The following is a 14,418-nucleotide window of genomic DNA, read 5'->3' on the forward strand; positions in this document are numbered from 1 at the left end:
ACTCAATCATCACATGAATTTACATGCCAGCGGTATATTTGAAAGGCATACACGGGATAGGTGTTGACTTTTTAGAGGCGTGGTGGGTTACTTGTGCCTGGGTAACCCAGGTTCCCTTGGCTACTGTTGATGAGATGGAGACACACCTGGCTGGCCTCGTGGTAGAGCACCCTTTGGCTGCCTCAGTGGGGAAGCCTAAGGTGGTAGAACGTTTTGGTCCACACCATCATTGCACCCCATTCCCTCAGCGGCTTGAGGCTCAGAACCTCCCACTGTGCTATGACCTGTGGAGAGGGGAGAACCCACAATCTTCTTTGGCTGGGGATCCTGCCTTCTTCCCTGCTGTGTCTCAGATGGACAGGAGACAGTTCCACCCATTCCTTTGGCAGGGCTGAGTTCTGTGGGTAGGTCCACCTACTTAGTGAAAAAAGAACCTGCTTCTAGAACCATGCCTCATACTAGAAAGCGGTCCTTCATCAGACAAGTACACCACCACAGGCATTGAGGAGGACTCTGTATGTGAAAATTCGGCTACGGCTGGGCTGCTTGCTGCCTGGTGGCAGGTGGGCAGGGAGGAGCCTGTCACCCATAGCTTCCACGGGCACTGCCTAAATGACCAGTGACCTCCCCAGCCCAGATGTGCACAGGGCATCACTGTTCTGTCCTCGGGACTGTGAGAAGGGGCTGGGCCACGTTTGTCAAACATGGAGACAGGGGCAGACTTAACTATTCCCTATTCCCCACTGGACATCCTTCCTGTGAAGTAATTTTGAATACTGGTGGCTGAAGAACTTAACAGGATACTTTATACTGATGTTGACATGGGAGCCAGTTGGGGCTGAATGGCCACAGCAGGTTCAGTGGCCATCTTTTCACACCCTCACACAAACCATCTCTGCTAGAGAGAGGCCATGGGGTGGGATGAACCATGGGGCTGAGCTAATATAGTATTTTTGCATTATCATCAGATACAGGAGAAGCGTAACAGGACAGGAGGTGATGATGGAAGGGCAAATCTCTTAAGGTGGTGTCCTCCAGGCAACATTATAAGGCATTAAATATTTTGTGTGAAAGCGAGGCTTTGAGACATTCAGAGAAGGCGGTCACAGTGTCCATGAACTAGCTCCCCACTAACCAGGGGCACAGGCTCCACCCTATACGTGCTCCCCCAGGGGCTACTTTCCCTGAGGGACTAAGTGCAAAGCTCTTACTCTTCATTGTCTTCTTCCTTTCAATCCCATTATTCCTAACACTGTATCTAACTCCAAGGAATTTGATTTTTGAATCACAACTCCAAAACCTCTTCTTTGAAGGGTAATTTCAATTTATTAACAAACCAGAGAAAACAGCACAGAATGACTGTGAAAGACCAAGAGAGATGGATAGGGCTTCGTTCTGCCCAACTCTCCTGCGTGTGCCAGCATAAACCTTCCCTGTGCCTCCCGGATGGTGCCCCTCAGATGGGGAGAGGCCAGCCCTTCAGGGGCAGGGGGAGCACAGTTCTTCTCTGCTTTTGCATGATGGGTGGGAAACTCTCTCTCCACTCCCCCCCCACAGAAAGTTTCCCTCTGCAGGACCATAAACCTGCACATCTAAGACCTAAAAAACACAGCTCTTGAAAAATATTTTTCCAATTTGCAGCTATACTTTTTCACACCTTTGGATTCATTTTTATTTTGTTTGAAACAGCACATCTAGAGACAAATTGCTAACCCAGCCCATTAGAAACTATTGTTCTTTTCTCTGCCGCTTAATAGTCTAGATCCAGGTTGATCCCTGCCACATGCCAAAGAGAAACTAGTAAGACCTTTTGTTAGAGTTTTTAAAAGCATGAACATAATCTCACTTGATCCTCACAGCAGCCCTGGGAGGTAGGCAGGTGGGCATGATGGTTCCAGGATCCAGAGGACAAAATTGTAACTGATGGAGCTGGGAACCAAACCCATGTCCTCTGACCCCTGGTCCAGGGCTCCTTCCATTCCACAAGATGAACTGGGCCCACCTAGATGAGCAGGGCAGCTTTTCTGCTTAGAATAGATGAGACGTCCTTTGGGCTTGCAAACAAAGGAGATTTTAAGTACAGACCTCAGCAGAGAGCTTAGGTGACAAACACACCCGAGCTCAATCTAGCATCAACATCGGAGGGGTGAACAGGACAGAACATGGGCATCTTTGACAAGGGTTTCTTCTTGTTTTCCTGATTCTCACCTGGAACACGCTGGGTGCTGTAACATGAACGCAGCCAAGTCCAGGAGGAGGGAAGGCATTCAGAGGACTTTCTCATCTAGCAATTTATTGATTCCTTCACACATCCTCTTGAGGTTGGGCCTACAGTCTCCATCCAGGCTATAAAGGGTGGAGAGGAACTCCATATTAGCAAAGTGGTTGAAGACATGGTTGATGCGCCCGTGGGTCCTGGGTGTCAGGTGCCTCTGTACCAGTTCATGCACCAGGTCCTTGCACTCGTGTAGGAGCTTGGAGAGCACATTTCTATCGAAGGTGTATTCTACCTCATAGAAGCTGACGATTGTCATGGCCGTCTGGTTCAGTTTCTTCCTGAGCTTCTCCACGATAACAGCCTCCTCCTGGCTGAACTGGTTGTTCCGGTAGAGGATCCCAATTTTGATCGCCACCTTGATTAAATCTTTCATGATCTTGTGGGCTTCCTTCTTGTTGTGTGTGTGCTCTTTGGTGACTTTGTAGAGCTCATCAAAGATCTCGCTGCTGGTGTCATCAATCAGCATGTTGGCCACAGTTTTACTGGCTATTTTGCTCAGAATCTTCTTCTGGGCTTGAAGGGCAAGGTTCTTTGAACTAAAAACATCAGGACCTATGGTAAGAAAAGAAATAAAAGTTATAGAAATACTGGAACTGTTTATTATGTTTCTACAAGTGAAACATACTAACTTGAACTTATGTTCTTACAGCAAAAATTCATGCCTTCATACCCCACGACTCTTTTATGAAACCCCACCCCAGCCTGGTTACTCCACTGTGCTCGCCACATGACATGCTTGTTTACCGTCTTGAACCTTTTAAATTGTGCTCTTTTCTCTCTAGACGTGGTCTCCTCATGTCCGGGCCAAATCTCACGCTTTTGACTTACTTCATGCAAAAAGCCTCCTTAACTCTATTTGCTCACGAAGAACTCCCTACAATGATTATTGCACAGGAAACTATTCAGTTTTGCAAATTTACAGGAGGAAATTATTGCTTAATGATAAGGATGTAGCACCAATGCCAACCCCATTCTTAGGACAGACCTGGGTGGTTGATCATGGTAGTATTTTTTGACTGAGTCTCAGAATTCATATTTCATTGAGTCTAAGATGTATTTTTTTTCCTGTTTGATATCTTGGAAATTGGGATGTGTCTCATAGTCACTGTTCCCAGGTGGTAGTTGTGCTGTGGTTGCATTACCTGTGTGTGCATCAGTTTACACAATAGGAGACAGATTTGGAATAAAAGCCATGAGTAGTCTTGTAAGAAATGTTGCTCACCAGTGTTCTCAATGGCACACAGAACCACATTTTGTGGGTAACACAGACATCAACAGTTCCAAGCAAAGATGCTTCAGCTGAGTACAGAAGTACCCTGAATGTGAGGAAGCTTAGAAAAACCAAAGCCACTTTATTTCCCCGTTACTTTCCACTTTATGAACGAATGAGAACAATATATGTTAAAAGAAATAACACTATGTACACGTAAGTCTAAAAGGGATCTTTCAATAAGTATAAAATAAAAATTCTAAGCAATAAGAAAGCAATCATTTTCAGTTTAATTGGCAGCATTTTCTTCTTTCTTAAGAGCATAAAAGGCATCTTATAATCAATGGTGTCTTAGATTGGATCGAATACTCCATGAAGTCACCAGTTAGCTGGAACTGATATTTGACAGTCAGCAGTACGTGTGTGCATCGTTCTTATCTTCCCAAGGACATTCAAGTCGCTGGAGGACAAAGACAACATCTCCTAGCTCAGTTCTGGGTGCAGGGATGGAATGGTGTTTGTTAGGTTAAATGCCAGAGTAACACTGCAGAAGAATAAATTTTCCTTTGAGAACTGATGGCTCTAGGATCCCTAGAGTTTTTGTCCAGTGCTCTGTGGCAACATGGAAGTGACAGGCAGCATGGACAGACAGGTGGCCACACATACTAGCTTTTGCAGTCCTGTCTGGCCCCTCCCCAACTCATATCCCACCCCCTCTGCCCACCACAGACCCATCCCCTCAGTGGAATGCCATTAATCCCTGGTGCTTAGGTCTTGCAGACATGGACTCAGTAAACACTTAAACACAATTCAGACATACGACCCAACACTTCCTCCACTCGCTTATCCCCTCATGGACTGACTCCCTCCCTCCCAGCCCAGCCTTGCTCCCTCAGCCCTGGGTCTTTCCAGGACAGCTACTTCTGCTCACGGACCTCTCCCAGCTGTAAGCTGCAGGGTCATGGCCTGGAGTGGGGTCACTAAAGTAGGATCAGAAGAACTAAAGCAGCAGGCACCACGGGTCTCCCACAGCCCCAGGAAGCTCTCTCCTAAAAGTCTGAGACCATAGACTCTTTAAGCAACTTTGGAGCAAGTGACCCTGATACAGCCAGGATTTTCCCTTCAGCTTCAGTGTGAAGGGAATAAACAGTAATTCTTGACTTTTCCTTACGGTGAGATTTATGCCCTTCCAGAGTTTGAGACAAATAATATTTCTGCCTGGTCTGATCATCTACCGTGGTCAGCCAGACCTTTGTGTAAATAACCTTTGTTCCAAAAACATCAAATTCCTCCTCCCCAAACAAATATTTACCAGCATTAAGGATGTTTAAAAGATTGTGCTGTATGCTTTGAAATCAGTTCCACAGGAGAAACTTAAAGACTTTGAGCTTTGGCCCTGTCACCAAAATAAGTGTATGCCTCCTTAGGTGATTATTTTGATGGGAATCTACATGGATCTGTTCTGGAATATCAAAAAATGAGTCATTTCTTTGTAGACACAACTCCTAAAAACTGCTTGAGAAGAAGGTATTTGAAGAGGTTCTCTGGAAATGCAGCACACATGCATTTACACAGAAGCAACGGATCAACTGTGTGTCCACTGGAATGTAAGCTCTGTGGGAGCAGGGATTTGTGTCCAAGCCCCACTGGACATCCCAAGCCCAGTGCATTGCTGGTCCATGGCAGCTGTTGTTGAATGAGGAAGCACTTTAACCCTAAGAGCTGGGTGAAGCTGGTGTTTTTAACCAAGGCTTCCCTGCTAGCCGGATTCCAAACCCTGCTCCTTTTACCACCAGCATTCCCAAAAGTTTTCTCCAGAACAGTGGTCATCACACCTTTTGCTCTTACAGCCCCATAAGAATTTTGAAAAGCTAGTACCTCCTTGCATATTTTTTAACTTGACAGAAAGTATTTTTCACCTTATGGTTAAATAGTTAGAATTTCTAAGTAGATTAAATGTCTAGATATTGTAAGTATTGATACTTTAAAATCAATGTGTTAAATTATTCTTCTAAAAGTGTCCAATGTACATACCACATACCACAGTGATACAACATCCATTATTGTCCATTTTAAAATGACAGGAGCAAGCTCTCCTTTAAAAATTAGAGCTGCTGGGGCTTCCCTGGTGGCGCAGTGGTTGAGAGTCCGCCTGCCGATGCAGGGGACACGGGTTCGTGCCCCTGTCTGGGAGGATCCCACATGCCATGGAGTGGCTGGGCCCGTGAGCCATGGCCGCTGAGCCTGCGTGTCCGGAGCCTGTGCTTCGCAACGGGAGAGGCCACAACAGTGAGAGGCCCGCGTACCACAAAAAAAAAAAAAAAAAAAAAAAATAGAGCTGCTGCCATAAACGAGACAAAAAGACAACCTTCAGAATGGGAGAAAATATTTGCAAAAGGAGCAACTGACAAAGGATTAATCTCCAAAATATACAAGCAGCTCATGCAGCTCAATGTCAAAAAAAAAAACAACCCAATCCAAAAATGGGCAGAAGACCTAAATAGACATTTCTCCAAAGAAGATATACAGACTGCCAACAAACACATGAAAGGATGCTCAACATCACTAATCATTAGAGAAATGCAAATCAAAACTACAATGAGGTATTACCTCACACCGGTAAGAATGGCCACCATCGAAAAATCTATAAACAATAAATGCTGGAGAGGGTGTGGAGAAAAGGAACACTCTTGCACTGTTGGTGGGAATGTAAATTGATACAGCCACTATGGAGAACAGTATGGAGGTTCCTTAAAAAAGTAAAAATAGAACTACCATATGACCCAGCAATCCCACTATTGGGCATATACCCTGAGAAAACCATAATTCAAAAAGAGTCATGTACCACAATGTTCACTGCAGCTCTATTTACAATAGCCAGGACATGGAAGCAACCCAAGTGTCCATCGAAAGATGAATGGATAAAGAAGATGTGGCACATATATACAATGGAATATTACTCAGCCATAAAAGGAAACAAAATTGAGTTATTTGTAGTGAGGTGGATGGACCTAGAGACTCATACAGAGTGAAGTAAGTCAGAAAAACAAATACCGTATGCTAACACATATATATATATGGCATCTAAAAAAAAAAGGTTCTGAAGAACCTAGGGGCAGGACAGGAATAAAGACGCAGACGTAGAGAATGGACTTGAGGACATGGAGATGGGTAAGGGTAAGCTGGGACGAAGTGAGAGAGTGGTATGGACATATATACACTACCAAATGTAAATAGATAGCTAGTGGGAAGCAGCCACGTAGCACAGGGAGATCAGCTCGGTGCTTTGTGTCCATCTAGAAGGGTGGGATAGGGTGGGTGGGAGGGGGATGCAAGAGGGAGGGAGGGGATATGGGGATATATGCATATGTATAGCTGATTCACTTTGTTATAAAGCAGAAACTAACACACTATTGTAAAGCAATTATACTCCAATAAAGATGTTAAAAAAAATTAGAGTTGCTACATTATTCTTTTTTCTCCTTGAAATTGTATCTCTATTCTATGACATCCAGAAACTTTAACTTAATATCTGTTTTTATGCTTGAAAATGTTTTATTTGATCAATCCGTCATAATTCTCTATAACCAAAGGATCCATACATATTGAAATTTAAATTAAAAGACGATTCCAGTGATCAAAATCTCCAATCCTTAAAAAAATGCCTTCTGGAGTGAGTTATTCTAATTATTTTGGGTACAAGTATTAAACTTTTGATAAATACTAAACATAAAAAATAAAGCTTTATTGGAAATGTACCTCCAAATGAGATGGGTAGGGGCGGGTTATGGTGCTTTGATTAAGAGAGGCATCACCAACACCAAAGCTTCACATCATCCCTTTGTCTGACCAGGTTTTCCAACCCAGGAAAATGTATTTGTCCCAATAAGATTCCTTATGGGCGGGAACCCCATGACTGAAACACTGGAAAGAAGGAAGGTTCACCACCCTTTGACCTCAGATTGTTGCTCTGACAGATGAATTTAGAAAAGAGTATTGCGGCTTCCTTGGTGGCAGTGGTTAAGAATCCGCCTGCCAACACAGGGGACACAGCTTCAAGTCCTGGTCTGGGAAGATCCCACATGCCACGGAGCAGCTAAGCCCGTGTGCCACAACTACTGAAGCCTGCGCGCCTAGAGCGTGTGCCCCACAACGAGAAGCCACCGCAATGAGAAGCCCTCACACCGCAACTAAGAGTAGCCCCTGCTCGCCGCAACTAGAGAAAGCCCACACGCAGCAACGAAGACCCAATGCAGCCAAAATAAATTTATATAAGAAAAGAGTACTGAAGTGACAAAGAGGAATTGGATTTATAAATCAATTCCCCCAAAACTCTCCTTATCTGCTCATCGCATGGAAAGTCTCTGGTCTCTCTGTGGTGCACACACCAGTTTGAGTCCTGCTCTTCTGTAAGAGCAGCAGCATTCCATGAGATGTTAAGTGGTGTCTTTGGGGGGATGGGGTGGGGGAGGGGAGTAAAGAGGGTTTTTTTTTAAAGGTTATACTCCATTTATAATTATAAAATATTGGCTATATTCCCCATGTTGTACAATATATCCTTGTAGCTTATTCTTTGCATAATAGTTTGTACCTCTGAATTCTCTACCCCTATCTTGCCCCTCCCCTCTTCCCTCTCCCCACTGGTAACCATTAGTCTGTTTTCTGTGAGTCTGCTTCTTTTTTGTTATATTCACTAGTTTGTTGTTATATGTTTTAGATTCCACATATGAGTGATATCATACCGTATTTGCCTTTCCATGACCGACTCATTTCACTTCTCATAGTACTCTCTGAATAAAGTTTCTTGATCAAATAAGCTTGGAAAACACTGGGTTAAGCAACATTAAACAGAATCTTGTAAGACTTTAAAAATATTTCTTTAATTGATTAGGGTGTTTTATCAACTGTCAGAGAGGCGTGGGTATGGTAGGCAGAATCACGGCCCCCAAAGATGTCCACATCCTAGTCCTGGAACTTGTGCGTGTGTTATCTTATCTGGTAAAAGAGACTTTGCAGACATGACTAAGTTAAGGACTTGGGGATGGAGAAATCACCCTGGATTAGCCAGTGAGTCTGATGCAATCACAGGAGTCTTTATCAGTGAAAGAGAGAGAGAGAGTCAGAAAAGGAGATGTGGTGATGGAGGAGAGGATCGAAGGGATGTAAAATGGCTGGCTTCAAAGATGGAGGAGGGAACCACCAGCCAAGGAACATAGGCAGCCTCTAGAAGCTGAAAAAGGCAAGGGAACAGATTACCCACTAGAGCCTCCAGAAAAAATGCAGCCCTGCTGACACAATGATTTTCAGACCTGTATAACTCATTTAGGATTTCTGATCTCCAAAGCTGTGAGATGATAAATTTATGTTGTTTTAAATCACTGAGTTTGTTACAGTAGCTCTAGGAAACTAGTTCAGGTGAGTAGAGTGTGGTAAAGCATTTCCCAATTTTATCTGGTCAGGAAACTCTGGTTTATTTGTTGTTGTTTTTTTGTTTTTTGGGGCACTGCAAGGCGTGTGGGATCTTAGTTCCCTGACCAGGGATTGAACCTGTGCCCCCTGCAGTGGAAGCACAGAATCTTAACCACTGGACCGTCAGGGAAGTCCCAGAAAACTGTGTTATTTATTTATTTATTTATTGTTTTTTTTGCGGTACGTGGGCCTCTCACTGTTGTGGCCTCTCCCGTTGTGGAGCACAGGCTCCAGACGCACAGGCTCAGCGGCCATGGCTCATGGGCCCAGCCGCTCCGCGGCATGTGGGATCTTCCCAGACCGGGGCACGAACCTGTGTCCCCTGCATTGGCAGGTGGACTCTCAACCACTGTGCCACCAGGGAAGCCCCCAAAACTGTGTTTTTTGAGTAGAGTTACCAACTGCCCTGATTTGCCAGGATTGAGAGGTTTCCTGCATGGTGGACTTTCAGGGCTAAAATTGGAAAAGTCCAGGCAACTTGGGACAAGTTGGTCACCCTATTCCTGAGCCACTAGTGATGCATATTATCATTGACCTAAAAAATGAAGAACAGGGAAGTAACAAAGGAAAAATTCCAGAGGGAGGAAGATGATACATACCTAATATTGAAGATCCTATCATCTCAGCAGGGTAAGCTGTATATTCTTGTTGCCACACTTACCACCCTTCTCTACTTTTAATTCTAGAGTCAATCTTAAACGTTTTTTTTTGTTTTGTTTTTTGTTTTTTGTCTCTTTTGGGCCAAGATTTCTTTTGTCCCTTGGTTGCTCTGCAATTATTGAGCATTTACTGCTTGTTCAACTCTGTAAGGAGTGCTATGGGGGACGTCCTCCCCCCTCCCCCAATATTTAATTGGGTCCTACTCTGAATATGGTCCTGCAGGGAGGCGAGATATAGACAAATGAAACAAAACACTTAAACATGTGAAACAGCCCAAATTGCCATGAGTGAGAACAGCTGGGGGAAGCTCTATGGGCTCTGAAGGTAGACTTGATGTGGATAGGTGGGGATGGCTACAATGTCAGGAAGTGGTTTCTAAAGTTATCCAAACAGGCCAGCAATTTCCCCCAAATCACAAAGGCCTTGGGTGGTTTCCCTCATATGTTCTCAGCTATTTCTCTTGTAAAAGAACATGTTATTTACCTACAAAGGGACTTGAGGTACAAGCTTCTATGGTGAGGGCTCAGGAGGGTCACAGGTATCAAATCTCTGAAGCCTAACAATCAAGAGGCTAGAGCAGAGGAATTACAGATCATCAAATTATAAGGGAAGCTTTAACAAAAAACAACAAGCAAGTAGATTCCCACACTTACTCCAGACTGTCAGTATCAAAATCTTTAGGAGTAAGGCCAGTAATCACAAGCTCTCTAACATTCAGCATGATTCTGACATGCTGAAGGTAGGGCCCACTGATCACGGCATGCCCCAATGTGTATCTTACAGAATACTAGTCCCATCAGATGTTCCAGGGGAGAAAGTTTTGTGGTGAGCTAAATGAGTTTGTAGATGACTACACATTGTGGCTGGCTTTTCATGGTGTGCCATACCAGGTAGCTTATTAAAGGCTCTGAGAAGTCCTGTAGTAAAGATACCTGTGTAGTTTTGTTATTTATTTGATGAAATAACATCAAGACACCAATCTGGTCAACTCTGACAACTCCCAGGGGGAGGGCTGGAGAGCCAGTACTGTTTCCAACACACACGCACGATTTAAGGGAGAGTGTGTGCACTGAGGGAGAGCTGGGTGGGGCAGACTTTTTGTAGATGGAAATCTTGGGCTTGTTTCCTTCCATCCATCCTTCTGTCTCCACCTTTTGCAGAGGGACCATGTTGGTGACCCATCAGGGAGAAACACTATGGGCTGAGAGGAAGAGTGTGAGCTTTGGAAGCCAAAGTCAGGAGTGCAATTGGGATACCTGGGGAAACAGGCCTAACTGGCATGCACATGTTTGTTTGTGGGAAACACCGAGAAGATCTAGGATAGGTTGTGGCAAAAACTATTCTCTTTTTCTTGTGTACAAGCCTTAAGAAGGCTCTTTTAGCCAGCGATGATTCTCTTAACCATTTTTGAACAAAAGTTCCCATTTCCCAGCCATGAAAAAGTAAGGGATTGTTTACAGTAGCTTAGAATCCTGAGAATGGAAATAAAAACATGATTATGCAGCTATTATTATGCAGCTCACCTAACTAGCACAAAGAGAGGAGTCTGAGGAAGCTGCAAAGTTCATCCTTGTAGGGAAAAACAGGGGCTTCCTTAAACCAAGTCTGATGGAGGAGCTCAGATGAAAGGATTATGGAGTCAGTGCTCTGAGAATAAGCACGCTTGGAACATTATAAGGGAAGAAAAAGTACCAGAACTATGTTGGGAAAATGGCGTGACAATGGGAGTGAACTAGTTTGAAGACAGAAAACAAAAGATAATTTACGTGGGCCCTTCACTGCATGGAAAAATGCTGGGGCTAGTCTGAGCTGATGCTTCTATAAATGATGTTCAGCTGTAGCACAAGTGATGTTTCCACGTTTCTAGAAAACACTAAGCTCTCCCGGATGGTGAAATGCCAAGCTGATGGTGATAAACAGCAGGAAGATCTTACCAAGCCAAGGGTGCGTGGGCAGAAAAGAGGCAGATGAACTTCAGCATGGTAAGGGCAAAGTAATACATTTTGGGGAAAATAAATGATGGTTATGAAGGATGATAGGCTCTCAGCTGTCAGTTACAGCCCAGAGAGGAGCTCTGAGCATCAAGCCAGGATGGATTGTGGCAGAGAGGGGCTAGGGGACAGACTCAGCTCTTCTCTCCTTACTCTCAGGACTTGGTAACTTCTCTACCTCTGGTTAAGGAGTGTGCGGAAAACTTGCATATGAGGATGGACAGCTGTTTCAAAATTATAAAGTTATCTGTAGTAGCACTCACACAATATCACTTCACTTCTGTAAACAGCTTAGGATAATGGCAAGGAAGAGAGTTAGCTAAAAATGTTAAGTAGAAGTTAGGGGTGGAGACGGTACCCTGAGAAAAACCATCTGTGGTGTTTCATAAGCACCATCTGTCAAAGTCAAAGGTCCAGAGTACAAGGAAGGTGGGAGGGGAGTCTCCAGGGCATGGGGAGGGGAAGACCTTGGCAGAGGGTGATTTGTGGTAGTCCAAGTTTCTGGCACTCAATCACTTACATTTAACTGTTGGAAATAAAGTTCAAGCAAGCTTCCTTGAGACGGAGCAGCCTTACAAACTATTTTGAATGTGAACTTTCACAATGAGCACTTATCCTTCTGCTCACCTGCACATGCACCCAGAAAAGCTGATTGGGCCAGTCATGTCCCTTAAGCTCCATCCTTCACAGCCAATAAGGGGCCAGGAGCTGGGGGAGATTAACACCCTCCCCCCTCCCTTCCTGCTTCCTTGTCGGTTCTCTGGATGAATGATAAGGAAGGGGTTGGCTCTGGGGGTGAGGTGGTCTGCAGGATGGGATATCCATGACAAGGATACAACACCTTCTAGAGAAGACATTGCCTCTGCTTAAGTTCTAGGTCCCTATGTAGCTATGGGAACAAAACTATTAAGAAACCTTAAGTCGTTTTTTGAAATGCAAACCTAACACTGTTACAGTTTCCAGAAAGACTAATTGAGGTGTTGCATCTCAAGTGGAGTCAAACTGGAGAACATTTTCCTTCCCTTGTATATATAAGACTGTGGTTTGTATACTGCCGGAGTATTAAAGAAAAAAGACGGCACCGGAGGAGGTACAATGAAGTGAAATGGTCAAGGGATGGTAGGATCTTTGAGTTAGAGACAAGCAAAATCTTGATCCTTCCCTCCCCCCACGGAAAATGATCAAAGCTTGGCAGCTCATGAAAAATGCCTTTTAGGTCTAATCCCTTTCATACTTGAATGAGATGGCATTTTCTAGGCTTAAGAAAGGTATTTTGGGATAATTTAAAAGGCATCACAGTAAAACTCAGATGACCTAGGAAGGATAGGAAATAGACTTTTCTGACTGGGGGTTAATCCAGCACACCCTTGAGGCCTTCTTAGGTTTGGTCTCTTCCCCACCCTCCGAGAGAGCCTTGAGGACATGTCCCCTGGGCTCACCCCTGATGCTGAGAAGACCTGAGGTCCCCAGATTTCCACTGCCTGCAATAAGAAGCAAGCAGCTTGTGGGTCCTGTGAGTGGGTCACCGTGACTTGAAGGGCAGCAGCTTCCGCCAGGCACCCTGAGGGCGTGTGCAAAATGAAAACATTAGAACCTTTATTTCTGTTTCCTTGTTTTCTAATGAGATGGGTTACGCTTTACTAATATTTAACATTCAGGCTAACCTTGGGACCCACTGGTGTGTGGCATTCTAAGGAAAGAGGGGAAGATCCCCCTGTTTCCCGGGGGTGGGGGAGTATTTTAGTGTGTCTCTCTCATTTGTTTGTTGCCTTTCAGCAGTTTTGATTTTTTTTTGGCATGTTTGCGTGTGCTTGGTTAAATAGACTCACTGATTATATTATTTAGTTCTAACTAAACTAACCCTTATGAAATGGACCAATGATTTCAAAAGATTCCTGCAAGAAACAAAACTGAGGCCTGAAGACAATACACTAATCATGCCAACACAAGTGAATGGCAAGAAAATGGCAGAGCTGACGATTATCCTCCTCATCATAAGAGCTTTTCTGCAGCCAAATTATAAGGTAAAAGCAATGATCTAGTCAGATCAAACAAGAAATGGGCTATAAAAATTTCAAAAATTCTAATAAGACGATTTGAAATATGGATTTTACACACTTTTACTTGCCTCGAGATATTCCCCAAGGCAGTAGGAAGCCACAGCAATTAGCAAGACAGACATACTGTGATTTTGATCTTAGCTTGTCCTGTGGGTGATGGGGAGAGGCAATAAGGAACAGACTATGTGACTTTGGGGGAGAGGGATGCGTCAGAGATGATGCTGAGTGCTTCTACTAGCTTGGGAGATGTGGGGTGGGGAACATTAGGCAGCACCAACTGAAACAGGCATCTGGGAGCGTGTGTGGGGAAGATGATTTCAGTCCTGAGCACGCTGAGTTCGAGGGGTTCCGGGGGGGCATCTAGGTAGAGATGGTCACATGAGCCTGTACAGTAGGCACCTCCAACTCAACATGTTCTACCCTGAGCTCCCCATTTCCCCATTTAAACCATGTCCCTATCCATCAAGCAATTGATGGTGAAAAGACCTAGTTTCCCTAAATAATTAGCCAATTAAAGACGCAGACGTAGAGGATGGACTTGAGGACACGGGGAGGGGGAAGGGTAAGCTGGGATGAAGTGAGAGAGTGGCATGGACATATATACACTACCAAACGTAAAATAGATAGCTAGTGGGAGGCAGCCGCGTAGCACAGGGAGATCAGCTTGGTGATTTGTGACCACCTAGAGGGATGGGATAGGGAGGGTGGGAGGGAGACGCAAGAGGGAGGGGATATGGGGATATATGTATA

General features: G+C 44.4%; 1 protein-coding gene across 1 annotated transcript in view; it reads right to left on the bottom strand.

Annotated features, from left to right (window-relative positions):
- Positions 1 to 1,365: 1,365 nt before the first annotated feature.
- The window catches only part of TNFAIP8L3 (TNF alpha induced protein 8 like 3), a 41,098-nt gene continuing 28,045 nt past the window's right edge, over positions 1,366 to 14,418 (bottom strand). Inside the window, exon 2 of the mRNA XM_060098374.1 lies at positions 1,366 to 2,830. Coding sequence (XP_059954357.1) covers positions 2,268 to 2,830 — 563 coding nt within the window. The 3' untranslated portion in view covers positions 1,366 to 2,267. The remainder of the gene's footprint in view (positions 2,831 to 14,418) is intronic.

Source organism: Mesoplodon densirostris, chromosome 4, assembly GCF_025265405.1.
Source record: "Mesoplodon densirostris isolate mMesDen1 chromosome 4, mMesDen1 primary haplotype, whole genome shotgun sequence".
Classification (NCBI taxonomy): domain Eukaryota; kingdom Metazoa; phylum Chordata; class Mammalia; order Artiodactyla; family Ziphiidae; genus Mesoplodon; species Mesoplodon densirostris.